At 39.9% G+C, this 23,157-nt stretch overlaps 2 protein-coding genes across 4 annotated transcripts; both read left to right on the plus strand.

Moving 5' to 3' along the window:
• Positions 1 to 725: 725 nt before the first annotated feature.
• LOC121880472 lies at positions 726 to 10,116 on the plus strand. 2 transcript variants are annotated; one of them, XM_042387671.1, is made up of 3 exons: positions 726 to 951; positions 5,027 to 6,277; positions 6,359 to 10,116. In XM_042387671.1, the coding sequence occupies exons 1-3, from the start codon at positions 786 to 788 to the stop codon at positions 7,024 to 7,026; spliced, it is 2,085 nt and encodes a 694-aa protein (XP_042243605.1). In that variant the 5' UTR covers positions 726 to 785; the 3' UTR covers positions 7,027 to 10,116. The 2 variants fall into 2 exon arrangements, with proteins under 2 accessions (XP_042243605.1, XP_042243604.1); XM_042387670.1 differs by having other exon boundaries at positions 5,027 to 10,116.
• Positions 10,117 to 14,800: 4,684 nt separating this feature from the next.
• Positions 14,801 to 21,398, plus strand: LOC121853098 (mucin-5B-like). 2 transcript variants are annotated; one of them, XM_042347034.1, is made up of 11 exons: positions 14,801 to 14,819; positions 15,309 to 15,389; positions 15,747 to 15,899; positions 16,227 to 16,573; positions 17,510 to 17,644; positions 18,241 to 18,411; positions 18,749 to 18,808; positions 19,162 to 19,270; positions 19,488 to 19,613; positions 20,153 to 20,209; positions 20,761 to 21,398. In XM_042347034.1, the coding sequence occupies exons 1-10, from the start codon at positions 14,804 to 14,806 to the stop codon at positions 20,158 to 20,160; spliced, it is 1,206 nt and encodes a 401-aa protein (XP_042202968.1). In that variant the 5' UTR covers positions 14,801 to 14,803; the 3' UTR covers positions 20,161 to 20,209; positions 20,761 to 21,398. The 2 variants fall into 2 exon arrangements, with proteins under 2 accessions (XP_042202968.1, XP_042202969.1); XM_042347035.1 differs by having other exon boundaries at positions 20,797 to 21,398.
• Positions 21,399 to 23,157: the final 1,759 nt, after the last annotated feature.

Raw genomic sequence — 23,157 nt, forward strand, 5'->3', positions numbered from 1 at the left:
GAGTAAAAGAACGCCAGAGAAAAACCAGACAGTGACAAATTGAGAGAAGAGAACGAAAGAAAAAGAGAAACAATAGAGAGAGAGAGAGAGAGAGAGAGAGAGAGAGAGAGAGAGAGAGTCGTCATTCACCACCATATAGTCTCCACCAAATCCTCACCCTGCTGTTTCGGTAATGAGATAGTACAGGTGTGGTAATGTGCAGGTATTCTCACATTAACTCAACCACACCTCCCTCTCTCTCTCTCTCTCTCTCTCTCTCTCTCTCTCTCTCTCTCTCACGCACTCGCTTTATTTCTCACTCTCCCTCTATTGTTCCTCGCTCTCTTTCTCTTTTTGTTTCGTATCAACTCGTGTACATATTACTGCAGACATGATAACCTTTAGTGCGCTCCTCCACGCAATAAACAAAGACAATGGTAATGAAATAATAATAAAAATGATAAAAGAGGAAATGAATAAAATTAACTGTTATTGTTAATTAAAAAGAAATCTAAACCGTTTGATGTCAACATTATGTGAAACTCCCGCTAAATGGCTGGTAATCAGGGTAGGTATTACCATATTCAAATGATGCCGACTCTCTCTCTCTCTCTCTCTCTCTCTAGGTTCCACGTATTCTCACTCACTTAACTAAACTCACCCCAAAACAAAAATTAAATCGAGTTATCTAAAGTTAATGGTAAGTTAACCTAAATTAAACCGGAATTTAGACCCTCACTTAACACGCGGTCTTTCACTTCTCTTTACAGAGCGTGGTGTTATGGGCGTTGTTGGTCCAGGCGGCCATGGTGGTGGGCGACCCTGTACCTCCCCCACGCCCTGCAGAGACCAGCCTCACCACCACTGACGACCATCACAATACAGTCAACAACCATCCCCTTGCGCCCGTCAACCACCACCAGCAGCCTAATGACGACAACCACAACTTCCAACCTCAAGTCAACCAAGATGGTGAGGACCACTATGATCATATCGATTAATACACAACCCAATACAGCACCCGCCTGTGTTAATAATATACTACCACACCGTCACCAACAACCACTTTCACCCGGGGTCAAAAGTTCGCTCCCTGCAACATGAGCTGTCGACCCCTAATGAAGCCTGTGTTCCCGGACTCATTCCCGTGACTGTTTCACAACGGGGAGCAAACTTTTGTCCCGACTCCAACGACACCCTCTACACCTACACCCACTTATAACCACCTACACCCACACCCACTTCCACCCACCTACACTCCCTTATTCCCACTTCCACCCACCTACACCCACTTACACTCCATTATTCCCACTTCCACCCACTTACACCCACTTATAACCACCTACAGTACACCCACACCCACTTACAACCACCTGCACTCCCCTACACCCACCTACACGTCCCTCCCCTCAGTAATTGTGGATGCATTTAAAAGTCTCACTGAGTTAACATCAATTTCAACATTTCAGTGATGGCACCAGATACAAACACTAATTAATGTTACCGTTAGGTGTTATATTGGTGGCTTTTTACAACAATAATAATAATAATAATAATAATAATAATAATAATAATAAAACAGTAATAATAATAATAGTAATAGCCCTCCCAGATTTGTTTTTTCTCTGCCTAATCTTTCCACACCATCAATATACAGTATCATAAAATTCTAAATCTGACAATATCTGTTAGTGAATGTGTACCCCAACGGCCTGTTTGGGGCAGTAGAGGTCCAGTACTATTAAAGCCATGGTACATAACATGACAATGTGGCCCACACTGCACCCGACTATCTTCACTTTCCCAATTGTAGTTACAGTAGATATACCCGTTCACGGTTAGGGCCGAGTGTTGTGTCCACTCGGTAACAGTGTTGTTCTGTGAGGGAGTATCTTTGGAAAAAACATTATTTATATTGCTTCTAGTATAAGGGAGAGGCAAGTGAATATTCCTAATTTTGAGACAATCTTTGACCTGTGACCCCCATATCTAGTTATAAAAAAAATCAAATTTAAGTTATCTTGAAACTGTGTGTGTGTGTGTGTGTGTGTGTGTGTGTGTGTGTACAAGGTCTCATTTGAATATGGGAGAACAATGGGTCATTAATTTTCAGGATATGGCCTTCAACTCACTATTAATCGAACGCGAAACCTACAAAGAAAAATTTAAAAGGGAAATGACCTGTCGACCCAACACAAGGAGGTCTAAGACGCTCGACCCACAAACCAAGACATCATGTGTGACTGTAATTATTGGAAAAGAATAATGCACAGGAATTACGTCCTCACGCTATGAGACGGCATAGTAATGAAGCCAACCATGACGAATTAGTTCACTTACTTGTTTTATACTGTCTGATCAATAATGTTTACCTTTTAGTGTAGGAGCTGACTTACTGTACGTGCTAAAAAAATCTTTATTGTTGAAAAAATATATTACAACATTGTCAATAGAACAAATATCAAGTCATACTAAGACTAATATTCATTCAATTACGACATTATAAGCTATTGCGTCTCTAGCTGTATTAGGAACTTATAATCATTGAACTAATCACAAGGGGTGTGAATAGATTACTCGTATGTGCTCCACGGCGTTTAACATTAATAAACAAATGGACTCATCATTGACGCCCTGGTATTGCTGAAGGATTGGCGGGAACCACAGGAGTCTGAGGCAACACCCGGGTAATGTCTAAGCATTGCCAAGACTGTGGAATATGCTTTATAATTGATGGTGTGTCTGTTATTGGCTTGTAGTTTCTTGAAGTTCTCTCTTGTTTACAAACACACAGACGATGTTGAATTTCTCTTAGACGGGCTAAAGTGACATCGCCTAGGTCCAGTTTAAACAGTGGACTCTATGATGTTACTATCTCCTTTTATTTTTGTAACCTTTATTTTATTCTCCTGTGTCAGTTCTATACCGACACACTATCAGAATCACTTGATATGAACTTCTAAGACTGAACTTCATTAACCTAACTTTGGTTATGCCGGCAGCTCTATACATGACGGTCACTGAAGCAGCTTACTCATAACCCACACCAGTCGTTTTGTGTTTGTGTGACCATCCCCAGGCACTACTCGCAAAATATATTATAATGTTGATTCTTAAATAATACTACAGTGTGACCATAGGCTACGTTTACTGAATCCACCCCCACACTTAATACTGACACAAAAGGAATATTCTTATGACTCTTCCTTTCTTGCTCGCGACCCAGATCTTCTCAATATGTGCTGGACATCTGTTCATTGACGTTAGGAAATGGAAACGTGTGACTATTTCCACGTATTAAGAGGGCTGATAGATCCCATATGGCTTGCCAGGGGCGCTGTAGGAGGCAACACGTGTCCCCATAACTGGATTGTAAGAGGCGGAGGACGCTGGCCGGGGGCAGTCCATCCTCGCCTTCTTTACAGGATTACTTTCAGACACTGTTGTTTACTGTAATAAACCCACCTGGAATATCGTTTGTTTATCTGTACATACAATATATTCTCGTTTTGGTTTGTATTTAATGAACCAGATTAGGAAATACTATTGACTATAGGAGGAGACAAAAGTTTGAGGAAGGCGTCATCTACTCAAGTAAGGAAGGAGAGAAATAGCAATTGAATTTTGATATTCCTTGAGGAGAGAAGCTGTAAAAACAAGTTTGCGTTTCGGCAATAATTCTGTGTGTAGTTTTGTCACCGGGCCACTTACCTCACTGATAACATAAAAACTACCTCTCACTCAATGACACCAACAATGAAAATGGATCTCAAAACATTTCACACGTGTTGATAAAAGGTATTACAATATCCCTAATTATCTTCGGCTGAGAAACGATGCAGGAACACCCAACAGAACCAACACTTAGTTCCGCTATTTACCCCTCGGCAAGTCACAGAAAACAATAAGAAATGGAAATACAAATTGAAAAACAGGAAGTGGAGAGTACCAATATTGAGCATTGGGTCAGTTCTTCGGGGAAATATAAGTCCCTTTTTTTGTACAGTAAAGAAACAGACTGTTACTCCACTTTGGATGATTAGATAATATATAATGTTTACCTTTGTATTCATGTTAAGCAACGGATCATTTATGCACACTGACTATAATAGGCTTCCTCGGAGGTCACTTTACGTTTTATGGATAACTTAGGAAATGTCGTAACACTGAGTACCGCTGTTTGACCCGTCGTGGAACTGTACCAAAGCTTCGCGTGGATTTTAATTGATGATGTATTATTGACGGTAATGATGGATTTTTTACGGTAATCATGTATTTTTAGTAAATGTATTTGTGACGGTAATGGTGGATTTTTACGGTAATCATGTATTTTTAGTCGATGTATTTTTGACGGTAATGGTGTAATTTTGACAGTAATGATATAGTTTTATGGTACTGATGTACTTTCTATGTTAATGGTGGATTTGTAATGCTTGTGATGCACTATCTATATTGTTATGCCGAAGAAGAACTGTAAGTGTTTTTGGTTTATAAACTAATATTTAAATACTTATTATTTTGGCGGTTATTTAAATTAATGAGATTACAGTACTTTAAATAATACATAGAGGCAGATAGACAGGCAGACTGTTAGACGAATAAAACGGAGATAGACAGAGATAATGAGAGATATTAACACATATGAGTATATTTGGTGAAAGAAACAATAAGAGTGAAGGAAACAGGAATAGCTACTTTATTCTCTGGTCGAAAAGGAAGAGAATGTAATACTCTTGTCTCATTACCGAGTTTTTCTTCCACCAACTATACTCATAAAGAGATAATCATACATATAAACTGATCATGCGAAAGAAACACATCGCACCATAGCCAAGTCCCCACACTCCTACACGCCCCTTGTAGCCAGTGGCCAAGATTTCCCTGTATTCTGATTATGACATTGATCTATTGCGACTGCTCTCTCTCTCTCTCTCTGTATGTGTTGGATAGCACTGCACTCATATGTTACAAAATGATAGTCTAATCCACTGCTCATCCTTCTAAGTCTTCCCAATGCCCAGTAGCTAATACCAACAATATGTTACAGAGGCGGCGACTGACGGAGGAGTCTTGTCGAGCATCTTCCCCGAGGGTTTTAAGAGGGCTCCACCACTCTCCCGTCCGGAGTCCAACGTCCTAGCACCATCCCACGACGAGGGTCTATTCTCCTCCTCCAAGGCCGTGGTTAAGCGCTCCACCGACGGCTCCGATGCCTACATGACCGCCATCGGATACGACCCTATGTCAGCGTGGGCCAAGAAGAACTATGATCCAGGTTTCGGGTCATACATGCAGTCTATTGGATACGACCCTTCGATGGCCTGGGGCAAAAGGGAAGCCAAAAGGAACGGATATGAATCGTACATGCAGAGTATCGGCTACGACCCCATGATGGCCTGGTCAAAGAGAGACGATACCTACGATCCCTACCTCCAGAGCCTGGGATACGACCCTATGGTGGCCTTTGCAAAGAAAACAGTTAAGCGAAGTAGCGAGGCTGCAGCAGATTACTACCAGAAGGACCTACCCAACGGCGTGCCCAGGAAGAGGGACGAGTATGTCGATGCTTATTACCCCCAGCACTTCTTCAGCGAGGGCGGCATGAAGAAACACGACCCCTACCTAGACGTATACATCCCCCAGCACTTCATGCACAGTTACAAGAGGTCCATCAATCCTTACCTCCTCTCCTTGGCCTCCAACGACTGGAAGAGGGCACCGAACGACATGGGCGCCCAGGGTTTCCATGAGGGAATTTTCACCCACAACTTCGGAGATTTCTCACCTGTTAAGCGCAACAAGAGAGAGGCACAACCCTCCGAGACGGAAACTCCGGACAAGAGGCGCCCTGATATGACCTCCAGCGGCTTCCATGGCGACACCTTCTCCGGAGGCTTTGGTGACTTCTCTACCATGAAGAAGAGGAGGCTGGGTATGGGCGCCAGTGGCTTCCATGGCGACACCTTCAACCAAGGTTTCGGCGATTTTTCCACCATGAAGAAGCGTCGCCTGGGGATGGGTGCCAGCGGCTTCCACGGAGACACCTTCAGTCAAGGGTTCGGAGACTTCTCCACCATGAAGAAGAGGAGGCTGGGTATGGGCGCCAGTGGCTTCCATGGAGATACTTTTAGTCAGGGCTTTGGAGACTTCTCTACCATGAAGAAGCGTCGCCTGGGGATGGGCGCCAGTGGCTTCCACGGAGACACCTTCAGTCAAGGGTTCGGAGACTTCTCCACCATGAAGAAGAGGAGGCTGGGTATGGGCGCCAGTGGCTTCCATGGAGACACCTTCAGCCAAGGCTTCGGAGACTTCTCCACCATGAAGAAGAGGAGGCTGGGTATGGGCGCCAGTGGCTTCCATGGAGACACCTTCAGCCAAGGCTTCGGCGATTTTTCCACCATGAAGAAGCGTCGCCTGGGGATGGGTGCCAGTGGCTTCCACGGAGACACCTTCAGCCAAGGGTTCGGAGACTTCTCCACCATGAAGAAGAGGCCAGAGATGGACTCGAGTGGTTTCTATGGTGACACATTCTCAGGAGGATTTGGTGACTTTAACACAATGAAGAAGAAGGATGAAGAGGAGAAGGCAGAAACACCAGGAGAAGTGGAAAAGGAGATAACGAGAAGAAAGCGTCAAGTAGGAGACGACATGGAAGCTGATAAACGTCGCCCCGAGATGGACTCCAGCGGGTTCTACGGCGATACCTTCAATGGCGGCTTTGGTGACTTCTATACCATGAGGAAGCGCGTGGGGGAGCAGGAAATGAGGATGCTGCAACAGTTACAGCAGGAAGAGGAGGAGAATCGTGCCAAGAGGAACCTGGAGGATAGCGACTTACTGGTAGAAATGAAACCTCCCATTGAGAGAGACCTCGACGACAGGAGACGACGCAGCGTACAGGAAGGCGAGGACGACGAGGACTCATACCTGGATGAGGAGGAGGACGACAACCGACCACTGTACAAGAGGTCCGTAGACTGGGACGCCTCGAATGACCTGTTCACCGGAGGTCTGGGCGACTTCGAGACCATGAAGAGACGGCGATGAGGCCCATTCCTCCCTGGTGTTGACCCCTTCCTCGCCCTCTACACACCTTCTTCTAGGGTGCCTCCTATATATAACCCAGTCTGGCCAACTCTATAATATTTCGGCTTAAACATTGATGCCGTTGATAACATTCAGGCCTTTATGTTTCCCTTTATGTTCAATGGCTTTCTAATAATCAACATCTCGACTTGGTGAGATTTTTACGAGTTACTCCTGAACAACTGAAAGAAACACCAAATTGAAAATGAAAACCAGGGGAGAGATGTTCGTGTAAATCTAACATCCTATTATTCTCTGTGTAATTGTATTTCGTGTTTATACTAGTTTCTTCTGTTCGGATACAAATTGAAAAAAAAATGAATATATATATATATATATATATATATATATATATATATATATATATATATATATATATATATATATATATATATATATATATATATATATATATATATAAAATTGCTTCACCATTACATAGATTGACATTACCGTATTTTATATCCCAAGAACCTCTGTGTCAGCAGCTGGGAGATTGTCGATGGTTTTTCCTGTACGATTGAGAAGAAAAAATGATCAAGAAAATATCGTTTTAGCTGTTTTAAATGTTCCTATAAATTTAAAATCACGAGAATTTTTTTATGTTTTTTATGAAAGAAAACTTTTAGAAAATCTAGCTTGGGATCCCCCCCTCCCATTCTCCATGCAAACATCGTATTTTATCTTGCTTAACACCATGAATTTTGTTACTTACCTCATCGAGAATGAAAAAAAAAGGAGAAACGAAGGAAAATGTTTATATGTTACACACTACAACTTCTAGTAAATAATCTGGGGTGTTCACGGATTAATCCTGAGATAACGAGAGGTAACAGATAGAAAATGGACCAAGAAGCCCTAACTGTCTCTACTCATGCAAACAATTTAGTATTTACACAAGTTATCCCTTAAAATATAAAAGAAACTCGAAGAGGCAAAGTTACCAAAGAAAATGTTTATAAAATTACACGAATAGAACCGCTAGACTTTATTTATCTTTATAGATGACATGATCCTACCCGAGACTGACCCAAATAGATTAGTTATGGTTAAGTTAGTTTAGGTTGGATCGTATCGCCTGAAAACAAAAACATAAATAAATAATCGAAAGTAAGTGGTTTAGTGATTTTATTCATTACGTATTTTTAGTATTGGATATGTTGCTGGTGAAGTAAGGAGAATTGTGCATTATTGTTTTGACGTTTTATCAGTTTTTATGATTTATAAACAACTTAGCTCTGCATTAGTTACTCAGGATCAGATGAAAATAAAAACAAGTGACAAATAATGAAGGGGGCATCTTCCTATAACAATTCTTATACCCCGTTGAACATTAGATAACAATTAAGAAAACGATAGCTATTAGATTAGCGAATCCAGATTTTTTTTTAACTAAATGAATACATGTGAGCGTTATATCTACAAAGGCGTGTAGTGTCCTGTGACTCGTGACAACAGATGGTTCTGACTACAATAGGTATGAGAATTCCTCTCCTTTTTCCTCTAAATTCCCTCCAAATCTTACTATCCGTTCTGTATCTGGTGTTGTGACTATCTATAATGTTTATTCATCTCTCTGTCGTAGGTTCTCTCTTAGATCGCACTCACTGTAACGTCATAATAAACAACACCTACTTGCCGAGGCTGGGAACCGTTACAAGACTTTCTTCACCCCTCTTTTCCCCTTGTTGATAATCAAATTCTTATATATTTTGTCAGCGCCAGTGTTGCTGTATCCCAATCATGGGTTTATAAAGAAACTCGTCAACAACCCACTTAGGAACACTCAAAATGAGGTTCCTTCGCCAATAATCCGATGTCGAGCGCTCGGAGTGTGGTTCCATCGTCAAGTACCCACATTCAAAGACCCAAACGAGGTTCGGTGTATTCATGACATGTACTGTAAAGGTTATGCACTAAGTGAAGTATTCCTGTGTATTGATTGATACTTATCCGTTGGCCATTGTAGTCTGTAAAGAAGAAACTGCTTCATGATACACAACACAAATAAAGGTTATTATTATACGTTATCGACAGAGCATCGGTCAGATATGGCATACCTGAATTTCTTGGTGTATTGAGTATACTCTAAGCTGTTGTTACTGTATGATGACTTTTCAAGACTGATGTTCTTATTTATCATTGTGCTCCCTACTGTTACCATCACCACTTTCTGTGTACAACCACAAGTTAAAAATGAAACTATATGTACACTTCCTAACCTATTTAAATATGTACAATTAAAGTACACTTGATATAACCACTTACAATAAGTACACTATATAACCACATAAAAGATGTACAGTAAGAGTATTTAAACGAGTACAACTCTTGAAGTTGTGAAAAGTATGTACGCTTTTACAACCATTGAAAGAAAGCTGTTAATTTAAATAGGTATAGATGTTACCGTATCAAGAGTGAACTTGACAACACAACGCCTCCAACTGATCAGGCATCAGTAGAAGAGAAACACTGCACAATGTACACAAGATCCTTCATCACTGAGCCTGGTCACTTGTACATTCTCACAGCCAAACAACTCCTAAGATATAAGTCAGAATTTCATTTAACTGAAATTATGTACTTAAGTTATATTCATAAAGTAACGAGATGTGTGTGATCGCAATGTACCGTAATCTGAACGTAGCGTGATCTTAGTACCTTGATCTCACCATACTGAGAGACCAAGTCAGCTCTCTGTTATACCCATAGTACAGTATAACCTTATTGTGTACGGATAAGATGGTTTCAGTATGTTACGTACAAATATATAATTACATATTAGAGTTACTTATAATATATGTCAAATTTTACTGAAGACAGATGATTATATATTTTATCTTTTTCATTTATTTTTTTGGATGATCTATATATATTGAATCTCATTGCTGTTATGTTTGTATCAAAACAATAAAAGAAATATATTTGATCAATTCTGCTATTTCTATCTGTGCCATGATAGAAAAAGAGTTATTTTGAATATTACATAGAGAGCAGCAGGGTGTGTAGTGGTGTATTTGAGACTTCCTACAATAAATTCCTCAAGAGATATTTGTCGTTTTACTGTACATTTATCCACATGAAACACAATCTTCATGAAAGTGATATGTATCCCCCACATATTTAGTTGTGGCTCATGAGATACTAATAGCCTCATGATTATAAACTCTCAGTTCATTATTTCAATATTATTATTCTCGTGATTACGGAGCTCCTCATAATTACTGACAGGCAACTCATTATTTAAAAGTGGCAGTACAGCATCAGACAAAACGCATCATTGTAGGTAATAAACTCATAAATACCTACACGACATTGATGGTTATAGACAATCAACTCATAATGACAGACATCAACTCATAATAATATTATAGAAAAATCACTTAAGATTGAAGGCACTTTCCATTGTTCTTTGGTATTGGTATAATTACTGCTTTCTTCCCTTAAGAGGGATACAACCTCCATTATAAGACATTAAACAAGTCTAACAGGGGCCCTTCTCTCATACCAGCCAGACAGTTAAGGATATCATATGTTATTTCATCATCACCGGGTGCCGTAGACTTTCCCCTTTTAAACGCATATAATAACTCGCCTCATTATAGGAACACATGTATCATCCTCCAGTGTACACTGACTTTATACTAACTCACGCCTAAGTCTATTCTTACTTTATAATGAGGCCTGCACACTCGGGGGTAGTTCGGCAAAACTAGCAGTCCCAACCCATTTCCTACTAAGTTGACTGGCCCTGCCCTGTGGGTCAGGGTAGCCGTTGCCCTTGCTTCCAACACCTCCCACTTTATTCACTTCCTTCCATACGTCACCCAAGCTCTTGTCTTTAGCGAGTCTCCCTCAAAAGTCTGTCCAGTATTTATTCCTCGCCTCTACACATTTTTGCTGTTTCTATCAGTACTTCCATGATTTCATTATCATTTGGATTTACACTCCATTCTCTTTGCACCGTTCTAAAGAGTTTACTCCAGCCCTGAACCAATTTGTCTTTAACATACATATTACGTTTTCCATTATTTATTTCTCCTTTATATTTACCCTTACTTGTCAAAACAGAATCAATAATATGTAATAAATCATCATAAAATATTTCAACATCCTTTGGTATAGTAGCTCCTCTTTTTTGTCTTCCGGCAACCAATATCTTTTCCGCTTAATTAACTTCTGTATTTTGTTAACATGTACAGTAATTCGTAATGCAAAATGATCACCAAGTAAATCCCTAACTATCTCAGCAATCCCTCTTATTCCACATGTATTAAAACATACTGCATGTATGTGGGTAGGCTCATGGTTCCACAATATTTCATTATCATCAAACTCCTCCAAGAAATGTAACCATCTCCTTCCATTAATGTTGCTGGATCCCATAGTACCCAGGACTTCGTGTCTAGCATTAACATCATCAACCAAAATACTAGAAACATTAAATGGGCACTCAGGCATATCATCAATATCCAAACTTTGAGGATTTACGTACATAGATGTTAACAATACATATAGACCTCACTTGGACGTAGATTTTAACACAAACTTTCAACCCCATTCTGCTTGTCAGCTGTTACCAATTCAACCAGTACATTTTTCCGAACATAAGTTAACAGACCTCTTGTATTATTTATATCATTAGCTGGTAAACAGAAACATTGATAATAGCTTAAACCCGTCTCTTGTAAGGCTATAACATCCATCTTATACAACAGTGTATACGTAAGCATGCACATCTGTGGTCCGAGGACGTAAGCTATTTACATTCCATGAAAGTATACTTAAACTAGTGTCCTCCCTATTAACAACAGAAACTAACCTTATTCTCTCACTGTTTTTTTAACTCAGGCTAATACCTTATCATGTAATACTTCGGGTATGTCACCCCACCCCACATTTCCGGTCACCCATACCAAAGATATTTTGTCAGAATTTATCACTATATTATTTTCAACCTTCTTTCATTTTAGTTCAACATACACATTTATATGTTAACAAAATGGTCAATTACCTTCTGGTTGTACTCTACTTTTTTCTAAGCATCTGAGTTCAACTATACTACACCATACACATCGTCAATTACCTTATCTTTTGGTGCAGCTCCTGTACCTGTATTACTCTGCTCCATCCTCTTCTTCCACCCACACGTTCTAAGGTAGAGTTGTCTCCAGCAACTCTTCGTCCTTCCTCCTTTTCCCCCATGCTCTGCTACTGGGCAACACGCATCTGTGGCTTCTTATTGCAAATTGAGGAACCTATGGCCCCACCACTTGTAACACAGAACAGATTGTTCAATAAACTTTGCAATTCTCCAATATCCTCTATTCCAGAAATGAATATCTTCTCCTGAACGTCTCCCTTCATCAAGGCTAACTACCACTTGGTTCTTCTTCTCACCTCGGATTTCGTGTCTCTTTGCCCATACAAATCGTGTAAGAAAATCAGGATCCAGTATAACCGGGTACATGAAGACGATCACCTTGGTGTTTTGTTCTGAGACACTTAAATAAACCTTCACAATTACAGGTTGTTGTTGTTAGCAACGCTTCGAGAATCTCACTAGCCAAGGGACTACACAAATATCGTGGTTTAAATAGTTTCTAAGCCTTTTTCCTTTACGAATTAGGTTTCCTGATTCTCTCTTATAATTTTTCTTGTATATTATGGCACTGAAATAGTGGCGAGTGATTTGATTGAACAGATGTTAAGTGATTCCCTGACGCATTGAGGCTACTGATGAAACGATGCTATGGGCCTAACACTTTTGGTAATAATTCCTTAAAATGAGTTATTTATTTATTTTCGTTTTATTTATTCCTCCTTATTATGGACAGTTGATTAATAATGATAATTGGATAAATAAGAAAGGGAGGGATATTTAATAGTGGAAGATTTTTAATTTATTAAAATATTTCCGTACAACCGATATACCTTTCGAAATGTTGGCTACACTTTAATTCCATTTTTTTTAGTATTAATTAAATTCTAACATAATAGTAATTTATAAATAAATATATGAAATTAAATAACAAAGAATATACAAATAAAATACTAGTACTACTACCACTACTAAAGGACGAAACAAAACAGAGGATGAAACACTTAAACAAATCTTGCCAAAACATGAATAGCTACAATACTGTTATTTATACGAGTATTTGCAGTTATGTTGGCTAATCTAGAAAAATTTTCTTGAATATATTGATGTATTACTTATCTAAGATTATTCTAGAATGTGTTGCATCATTTTTTTTATGATTTACTTATTATTGAAAGCCTAGATCATCCAGGAGTTCTCGTTCCAACGTGTAGCGCCTGTGATGGATGTCCCTAGATGCTCTAGTCTACTGTAGGCGTCTGGCGAGACGTAGAGTATATTATAAAAACTCGAGAGCTGCCAAAGAGGACAGTCAACGGTTTCTTCTCAGGGTTTAAGGGACAACAAGCTTGGTAGAACAACTGGAGATAATTGTTACGCAAGTACTGTGGAATTTTTGTGATCAATATTAAGTGACCAGACTAAGGAATTGTACACTAGTATTGTGCTGGTCATATATTCGAAGTGAGAGTTCCAGCTGTTAGACATTACCCTGTGAACAGTGTTGTGAAGAATTATTGACTCTTAAAGAAGACTACAAGTGTGCTTCTGTGACCTGGTGTAAGTCTACCTGCCTGGTGTTTGTCTGTACACTGACACCGATCGTCGGGAAATACTGAAGACTAGTGGGAAGCCAGTGTTAATTCGACAACACTTGAGAGATATCTACTGCTTCTGTACATACGATCTTGGCCGCTGGTAACCAGTGATGAAAGCTGGGTAAGCGGTGAAAGAGGGGTTGTAGTCAGTACAGTACTTTATGTGCGTAACTCAATTATCTATGCTAAAAGTAGTTATTGTTGAAGAGAGATAATAAAGTAATCTTATTTATGTTAACAAAAATACTGTAATAGTTATTTCTAATTGCGTTGCCAGAAATAATGTCGTTTTATTATTGTGAAGGTATTTACACCGACAAGAATATAGAGGCGTTTTAGTGTTATTGGTGAGTAAATAAAGTGATAATTTTTACGTTCTAAATTACTCCCAGATATTATGAAAGTCTTATTGACCATTAATTATATATTTTTAATTAATTGTTGTATAGTGTAGAACGTTAACAATAAGCACAATATAATACGGTCGTTACTACCATACATAGAAATACATGAATACAACGACAATTTTAAGAGTATAAACAGACATAGACGGATACAATAACCCTTTAAGAGTATAGATAGAAATACAAACGTAGCGTATCTATGAGCGAGTGTGTGTGTGTGTGTGTGTGTGCCAACTAGCCATTACACAATGAACCATTCAGTAATCTTTCAGAATAACGGCAATAAAATACTTTCCTCGAGTGAAATACAGTCCATGTTCAAGGCTTATTATAATAATGCAAATGAAACCGAATACTTTTAGCCGTTTAAAGGTATTTTATTTCGAATCAATAATGTTTACAGAACGGGAGAATTGTCGACGTGATTGTTAACTGTACGCACTCACCTTCAGCCAATGAAAATTCTCGATAAAAGTCCTTCAGCCAATTGTGTTCTCTCTATATACGCCAACCAATCAGGTGTGTTTCTGAATACATATATGTATTTCTTTAGCGAATCAGAGTTTGAGAAGTGGTGTTGAAGCGTGTATAAAAGAGGAATCGTCGGTGAGTCGTCGGTCAGTGTACGGCTAGTAATGGGTGCTGCAGGCGGTGAGTTTGCATTGTTTGTGTTGTATTTTAAGTTATACAGCTTAAAGTTTTCTTTTGTTTTGTTGTTTGATTATGTCTTTTAATTTAAGATCAAAGTTTATAAACGTTTAGTCATCTGGTTTGATACATAATATAGTAGACGGTTTTGTTTGGCTTGTTATTTCCTTTGGGTTAGTTCAAAAGCCGGATATGGAAGTTGTACAATGTACATGTTGGTTAATATAAGCTTAAATTTGGTTAGTTTAATGTAGATATCGCCATGTAGATCCCTTAAGTGTTTTGGTTCATCTTGAATACAAATAGCTGAGTTGCTATAGCAGTTGAAGACTTTACTTTTTCATGACTATTGTTTGAATTGGTGAATAACGGAATCCATACACGTTTTAATATTTTTAAAATGGTGATTACTGGAACGTTACTAAATACTGTTGCTGTTCTTTTACATCCTGTAGTAGTGTACTAGCTAAAACGCGTGGTCTAACCCGCCAGATATGAGTATGAGGTGTGTTTTACTGGCGCTCCTGACGGCGGCTGCGGCACAGCCTGAGGGACCTCGGCTGATTAGTGCAAGTATGTATAACGATGAATATTTGAGTAATCTTCTGAATTCCTATTGTTAAATTTAAGATGCTTTTAAAATACAAGGAATATACTGCGCTGGACTGGTTTCATATAACTATGTTCATAATAGGTTTTCGGGTCCCTAAATGGATACTTGTTGCAATATACTTCTACTTGTCCACTGCAATCTTTCTTGCATGCTAGAATGTTGACTCTTGCTTGTCTATAGTGTACTTGTATAAGATCTAATTTAATAAATGGAAACTGGCATGATTATTTAAGAAAACTTCACTTTAATAATCAATTTGCAAGTTAAATAAAATGAACTGTCGTGAAATGTTTCATTATTTTTCAACTAACTTCCAGATGTCGGTATCATACAAGTTGACTGCTGCTTCAACGACACCGTGGTGGATCATGGCCAGGTGGTGTTCAATCTACCCAGCAAATGTCTTCAACTAGTGTGTAACTACGGCAAGATCATCCCTCGCTTCCTGGGTGACCCCGGCAGAAGTCACTGTAATTTTCTTTATCTTCTGACTACCTTAACTGAATCTATCCACTCTTAAATTGATTAACTTGGCGACTTGTTTATTTTGGTCGCCAATGAATCATTATTTTACTAAATATTTCTTTGATTCATATATAGTGGTTCATAGGATTTGTATTAACTTGACTGGTTGGGTTTTAATAATTAAACTAGACGCGGGACACTAGGCAACACTGGCTAGAAGTGACCTATTTTAATCTCTAAAAAAAATTGCCTTTGTTAAACGGACTTGGGACCGTTAACCATAGATGCCCACAACTTATTGGAAGCTTAGTCTACAACTCCAGATTCCACAGGTTGTGAGTTTGACGGGTTGTTGTACGCTGAGGGAGCAGAGTTGGCGGGTCACTGCGTAGTGATGCAGTGTACCAGGAAGGGGTGGATTCCCAGAGGTGACATAGACGACTGTTGTAAACACTGCTCTGTATATGACGACCCCCACTTCGTCACCTTCGACGGTTATCGGTACGACTGGCACGGCTACTGTAACTACTCCGTGGCTCAGACTGACAGGACTTATAACCCCGAGGCTGGTGTGTTCAGTGACTTTGAGCCGTGTTTTGGGGGACCTTCCTGCCTCGGACGCTCTACTTTCAAGGACCATAAGCACACCGTGATTTCTTTGGGCCACAGCGTGTTCAACGTGAGTAGACATTCAATTGGTTTTGGCGTAGAGATTGCAAGAGACGATGTGAGTACAGTGCCCGACCCAGATGATTCATCGAGTAAATATTTTTGTATATGGTATTTGGATAAATTTGGCACTAAACCTGCATAAAAAAAATACTGAAATTCCTAGTCTTAAGTAGTTACTGTTATCACTTTAAAATTAACTTGATTTGTTTGGTGTATCGCGAACTGCTTAATGTCTTGCAGTAAGAGGTAATTATTCATGACTAACCAGCGGCCGAAATTAAGTTTACAAAAAAGTTGACAGGTTTTTAACTCTTTAGTTTCTGTAAATTTCAAGTTATAAAATAAAAGTAAATCACGTTTGTAGGTATGAAAACCTACATTTCCTATTTCAGTAATGTAGTGTTAAGAACTTGTTATATGGTGTATTTTGAGGCTTTATCTGTAGGCGAGATCGTGGGGCAGCATCTGCGCTTATGCAGCCCTGGCGGCGGAGTTATTTATTTTGATGGCGGGGAACATAGAGCCACGGCCTTGAGGAAGGGATGAACCAATTTCTTTCAGATCCGAGAGCACAGGGGTTCATGTTGTGTGGTATATTAAAAATGAACAATGCCGTTGTCTTTTGAAAACTTGCAGGGTGACTTTGTCTCTAAATTCGCAATTTGCGTCCATACGAGACCGGCGACAAACGTCATGCTGAAAAGGAAACTGCCGCGAACTGCAGCAGAGCGCGGTTATTACCCTTGGAAACGCAAAACTAGCGCTCGCTTAAGTGTCTAAAAAACTAAACCTTTGCACAAATGAATATCGAGTAATACCAGGAACTCCTCCGCTGCTTAGTCCATATATACTACCCAGAAGTATTAACTTTATATTTTTTAGTCATTTAGTTTGAGACCTACTAAATAAAATTACCGTACGTGACTGCCGCTCAAACCTACAGCTACTGGTGAACGGCGACCCCTACGCTGTGCCTCTTGTTGGAGCGGAACCCGTGAGGTGTTCATCCAAAGTTCACCCTGTTCTGGCGTGGCGCAACGGCCAGTGTACTATGTTACTAGGCTCTTCTAAGCTTATGGTCAGTGATTTAACTTTCGAGCTCTAGATTGATACTGAATCACTGTACACCAGTCGCAAAGTTCTCTGAGGGTCCTACAATGAAAAACAAAATTTGAACGTTGCTCCTAGGAAGTTTTATTTCAAGTTTTGGATGTTTATCCACCTGTAAATACTATGAGGAGTAACTTGCAGTAGTCTGAAGTATTGGGTCTTCGCAACCAGGAATATCAACCATTCCGCGATGACCCAAGCCATGATGCTCCTGGAGTGTGTTGCCCAGTTGTTGGAGAACTTTGTGGAAGGCGTACTATATAGTTTATTATTGTAGTTGGTGTAACTTTCACAAGGTAAAGGAATAAAGTTTTGTGACTGAGGAATATTTGACCCCGTAGCTATAAATGGCTGCAGTAACCATTGTGGCCTTGAGGCTTGTAGTATACATTTTTAATTATTAAAATTCGGGTCTTGCATTAAATTGAGTTAGGCGCCGTATTGAAGTGCATTTATACTGGTTTAATTAAGATAGACCACGGAATATCTCTCCTTGGATTTCCTTAACTCGTAAATCTAATGTAAAAATAGTGGGTTTTGTTTAAAATAGCCGCTGTACCTCAGGTGCAGCACTGCCGCCATCGTCTGGACGTGTGGGCTCACCCCACTCACGCAGACAACCTGGACGGTCTGTGTGGACACTTCAACTTCTATGATGCTGATGACTTCACTAGCAGGCAGGGCGACGTGCACCCGCTTGAGTACTTGCCGTCCACTTTCCCTCATTCCTGGAGGGTGAGATACTTGCTTTTTTTTCTAGACCTTTGACATTCCGCTTGTTAATCAATTTTGAATGGGGAGGTGCTGGACTTTACTTGCACCTGACTCGAGGCCAGAAATCGTAATGGAATACAATAATCGGTTCTCCAAATTATGAGAAAGTTGCACCTGACTCTAGGCTTCACTGAGTGTAGTCCATTATTAGGTTTTGTATTCTGGCCAGGTTTATCTTTTAATAAGGTTACTTTAAGGTGCGCTCTTTGACCGTGGTACACTAGTTCAAGGTGTTACCTTCTGAGGTGGAGGGAAACTTCAGCCGGTGTTTGTTTCTCATGTTTTTTATTTTCTTCAGACGCTGGACCAGACCGACTACAGATGTCGGCAATGCAAGAGTTGTCCACCTCCCAGAGTCGTGAGTACTTCTCGCTTGGTTATGAACTTTTCTTCTGAAGTCAACTAAGTAGATAATTACTTTTTTGTCTAGACTAGATTACCTTCCTTACTTAAACTATATACTTCGAAAGTTATCATGGTTTAAAGTTATTAATAAAATACCAGTCCTCTCAAACCAGGTTTATTACCATATAAAGTATTTTTATTTGTAATTTTCCTTAAGTAAAACAAAAGCATTGCTGCAAGTTGAATATTTGACTGATGGGATCGATGAGGCTACGAATGGACAATGAGTGGTCAAGTCTTGTATTACCCTGGTAAGAATTGGCATAAAGCTCCACCAATTGTTTATTCGTATGTTTGTCTCTACAGGAACGTCTGTGCCGAGCTGATGAGCGACAGCTGGCCAAGTACACGAGTATATGTGAGAAGCACTTGGGGTCCGTCATTGACCGGACCGAAGGGCTCGAAGGCTACCTGGGTGAGCGAGTCCTCCCTACTTGATACTGTAGGAAGTGGAGGGGATGTAACTGTTGAAATGCTATTGTCGGTAGCTGCCAGAACGAAACTGGCTTGAAGTCTCTCGTATGGTCTTGGCCTAGTAATTTGGAATACTAACCACGAGAGGTGGCATTCGCATTTCTCTATGTTCACTGTAAGTAACTTCTGAGGTTTACTGAACGTCTTTTCCTCCTCAGAGACTTGTGTATTCGACATATGCATGATGTACCAGGATAGGCGGAATGACCGTGAGGTTCAAGATTGGCTCGGAATTTTGCAGAAAAACGTTAACATGGCGCATATGATCATAAATCTACGACTAGGTAAGTGCTGCAGCTACCGCGTGTACAGTAAGTTTATCGTGAACAGCAGCTAGGGACTCGAGAACGTGATTTACTCGCAGAAAGCGACCTAACATGGCAAACTATAATGAGCTACTCGGTTTATTAGCAGGCAAAATGGAACCTATTTTGGTAAACATGTCAAGCCTTACTTAACTGCTGTGTAGTTAACTGGAGCATTTTAGATTGTAATGTCGGCTGGAAAAACTATATTCACTTAAAGCATTAACTATGTCAGTGAACTACTGTACTGCTGTTATAGTGAGCCTCGCAGCTGGATACTCGCGGTTGTTTCTCGTGTACTCTTCCTGTAGTCTGATCAGTAGATGGTTCCTAACCTTGGAATATATGCCGATGAAAATTGTGTATTGCTACAAGAATAGTTCATGTTGGCTAAACCAATTCGTTATTAGACCTTGGTTTATTGAGTTTAAACTACAGTTGACTAATTTATTCTGGATTGATGAAATAGTTAATGTAATAACTTGTCTAGTTTTAGTTGACTATCATCTGCCACACAGGTGAATAGGAGCTACCACCATCAACACCACTTCCGACCAGCCTACTAAACGTAACCGGTATGTTTCTAGTGTTTAGTACAGTCGCCATTTTACCTATTAATCCTATCCAGTGTAATGCTGGGACGAACATGTCTTGACATAGGGCATTGTTCAACTGATATAGTTAAACTGTTGCACATGACTAAAATAGAATAAGAACGTATAAATGTTATTTTGTAAGTTTTAATGCAATTAAGGCAACGCTTGGTCAAATGTTTCGGAAACAAAAGCTCAAGTAAATAAAAAAATAAGCGTTTAGAGCCCATTATGTATGGTTCCGAACGGAGCTGGTGTCCAGTGTTGGGCTTCACCCTGGCAGGGTATCTCGAGTAAAAGATTGGATAGTTGGGTTATAAAGCCTGTCATTTTAGGTGGCCCACAAATAATTAATCTTCATTATGAAGGTTAACTTTGTATTTGTTTGTACACTTGTTAAAATTGCAGGATAAATCTCTAATGGTGTCTACGTTTTGCATTTTTAAGTAGACTAAATTTGTCTGTTGGTGTATGTAAGCGTTCCATCGCAAACTCCCACTAAAAATATCCTTGTTCTCTTGGCGTGGTGACAGTGGAGAGCTGCAAGTGTGTGGTGACGATCCGGCCAGCGGTGTCGACGATGGCTCAGCAGGCGCCCAGACTGAAGGAGATCCTGGAGGACCTGCACGAGGCTGTCAAGAAGTACGGCCCCTTAGACTCTCTCACCATTATCTCTTCCCGCAGTGCATCCCGTAAACTAAGGAAGTTGCTGAGGATCCTACGGAAGATAGCAAACTCCGTAGACACCGTTTGGAAGTGGCTTAATCGTATTTTTCGCCGGAGACCCAGGAGCGAGGATGTTGTAGATTTGTGTCCAATTGTTATCTTGCAACAAACTAAAAGATATTATTGACGCGGCGGAGGAGTTGTTGAAGATCAGGGCAGAGATGGACACGGACGACCAGACGATGCTGGAAGTGAAGCTGGACATTGAAGAAACATTAAAGGTTGCAGGAGACGCCTTGGTCCTGGTGACTACCGTAGATGTTGAAATAAAAGGAATCCCTTGTTGAGGTCGCTAGCCTTAATGTTTTGGCCCTTCTACCCTTGAAGTTTACCTTGCAGATATTTATTTTAAAGATTTAGAACTAGTCTAGTTTAAGTTTGTGAAAGTTGTGAACATTTTTATGTGAACTTGTTAAGTTTTTGGCGAATAAAACCTGTTACTTCACAAACTTTATTCCTCGTTCCTGATTTTTTCTAGTCCATCTGGCTTAAGTGTCGTGAGCTGAGGGTTCTATAAGTTTCTATTCACTGCCAAGGCTAATGTGGCGGTCCTCCAGTAAACTCCTATTGATGAACTCTATCCTGCCGTTCATTCGTATTAATAACTGAATTGCCATTTAAATGCAAAACCAATAAAGCTTTACAGTAATTTTACCACTTCCTACCTTCAGTCATTGATGGCTTAACCACGTTCCCTACGTGTGTAAACGGTTTCTCTACATAACTAGGAAAGCGTTCCAAGGTAAGTTAAGAAAGTGGAGCGTGTGGAGGCTCCCGTGTATTTGAATTAAACCATCGTCTAGTAGCCAAGGCCGCAGCTATCATGGGGAGTCTGTGCACCCTTTAGTCTCTTCTACTTCAGTAAAAGGACCAACGTGACTTGAACACGTCTCGGCTTGTGTCCGTAACCCTGACAACTTCCCTTATCTTTAATGAAACCTGGTTGGTGGTATTTACGAATCGGTCTTTAGGTAAATTTCTCCAGTCTGCCACAGTTCCACCTGGTACAAGGGATGGCACGTTTTGCGTAGTGGTTTAACTTGCTCTACGTCTGTCGAATCCCAAAATGGCTTGAAAGAACTTCTCGTCTTTTGGACACTTGCAAAATAAGCCGTGTTTTAACGTTCTCTGCATGGAAGCATTTCCTCAATATTTAAGTTTCAATACGATTTTGTAACCTTGCCAATTGAATGTCCCAGACTTCTCGGCAGAATAGCAAGGTGATGTAACAAAGATGGTGGAGAGAGTGTAGGGAAACTGCGCCAACCTACCGTTTTTAATGGAATACCCCTTGTTAACGTTGATATAACCAATAAAACCTTCATGTTTGCTGTAATGGACAGAATTCATACCCTATATTAACTTGGGAAATAACCCTGGGGCGTGGAGTGTGCCGTTGTGGGATAAAATATCTAAATGCGTTTATTACATGCCAGAATAATACATTGTTTGGTGCTGATGGTTTAAATATGCGTGTAATGATGATTTGCATAAGTTATGTATGGTAAGGGGTGAAATGACGTCAATGCGGCTGTTTCTAGCCTCACACCGGGTCGAGCTCACAGGTTTACATCACAAAGGATTTAGTTATTCTCGTGACATGATACTTTCGCTAAACAAAATGTTGAATATCCTAATAACTGGTAACTCTTTTGGGCGTTAAATATGACCCATAAGCCTTTTATTTTAACATAGTACAGTATGATGCAAGACTAACTTGTTATTTCATGACCATTCCTGGTGTCTAGAGAGTATTCTACGACGGAAGTCATTTAGACGTAACTGTATATCGGTAGTTTGAGAGTAATATATGTACCTTCCGGTCTACTGGTTTGTTTCTTACCCGTTGCTTCTGGTGTAACTGCGCTTCTAACACTATTTTTACTGGAATGTATACAATAAAGTATTCCACAGTTTTATTACTCGGGCTTTGCCTGATGAAGAACGTGGTGATTTAGACTTGGAAGTGATGATAGTGATAGTTTCCCAGTGAACAGGGAATCCTCAAGTGCCACTGAAAATGAATATCAAATTCCTCCTAAGCCACAAATTTCACCTCCAGACAAGGAAACATTGTGGCATATATATATATATATATAATATTTTTTTTTTTTATAAATGCTGGATAGTGTACAAGGCTCATGGTGACTCCCTCAGGCTTATGGGTGTGACAAAAATGGATGCCCCATACTGCGTGCAACCAT

Source organism: Homarus americanus, unplaced genomic scaffold (assembly GCF_018991925.1).
Source record: "Homarus americanus isolate GMGI-L3 unplaced genomic scaffold, GMGI_Hamer_2.0 scaffold15794, whole genome shotgun sequence".
NCBI lineage: Eukaryota > Metazoa > Arthropoda > Malacostraca > Decapoda > Nephropidae > Homarus > Homarus americanus.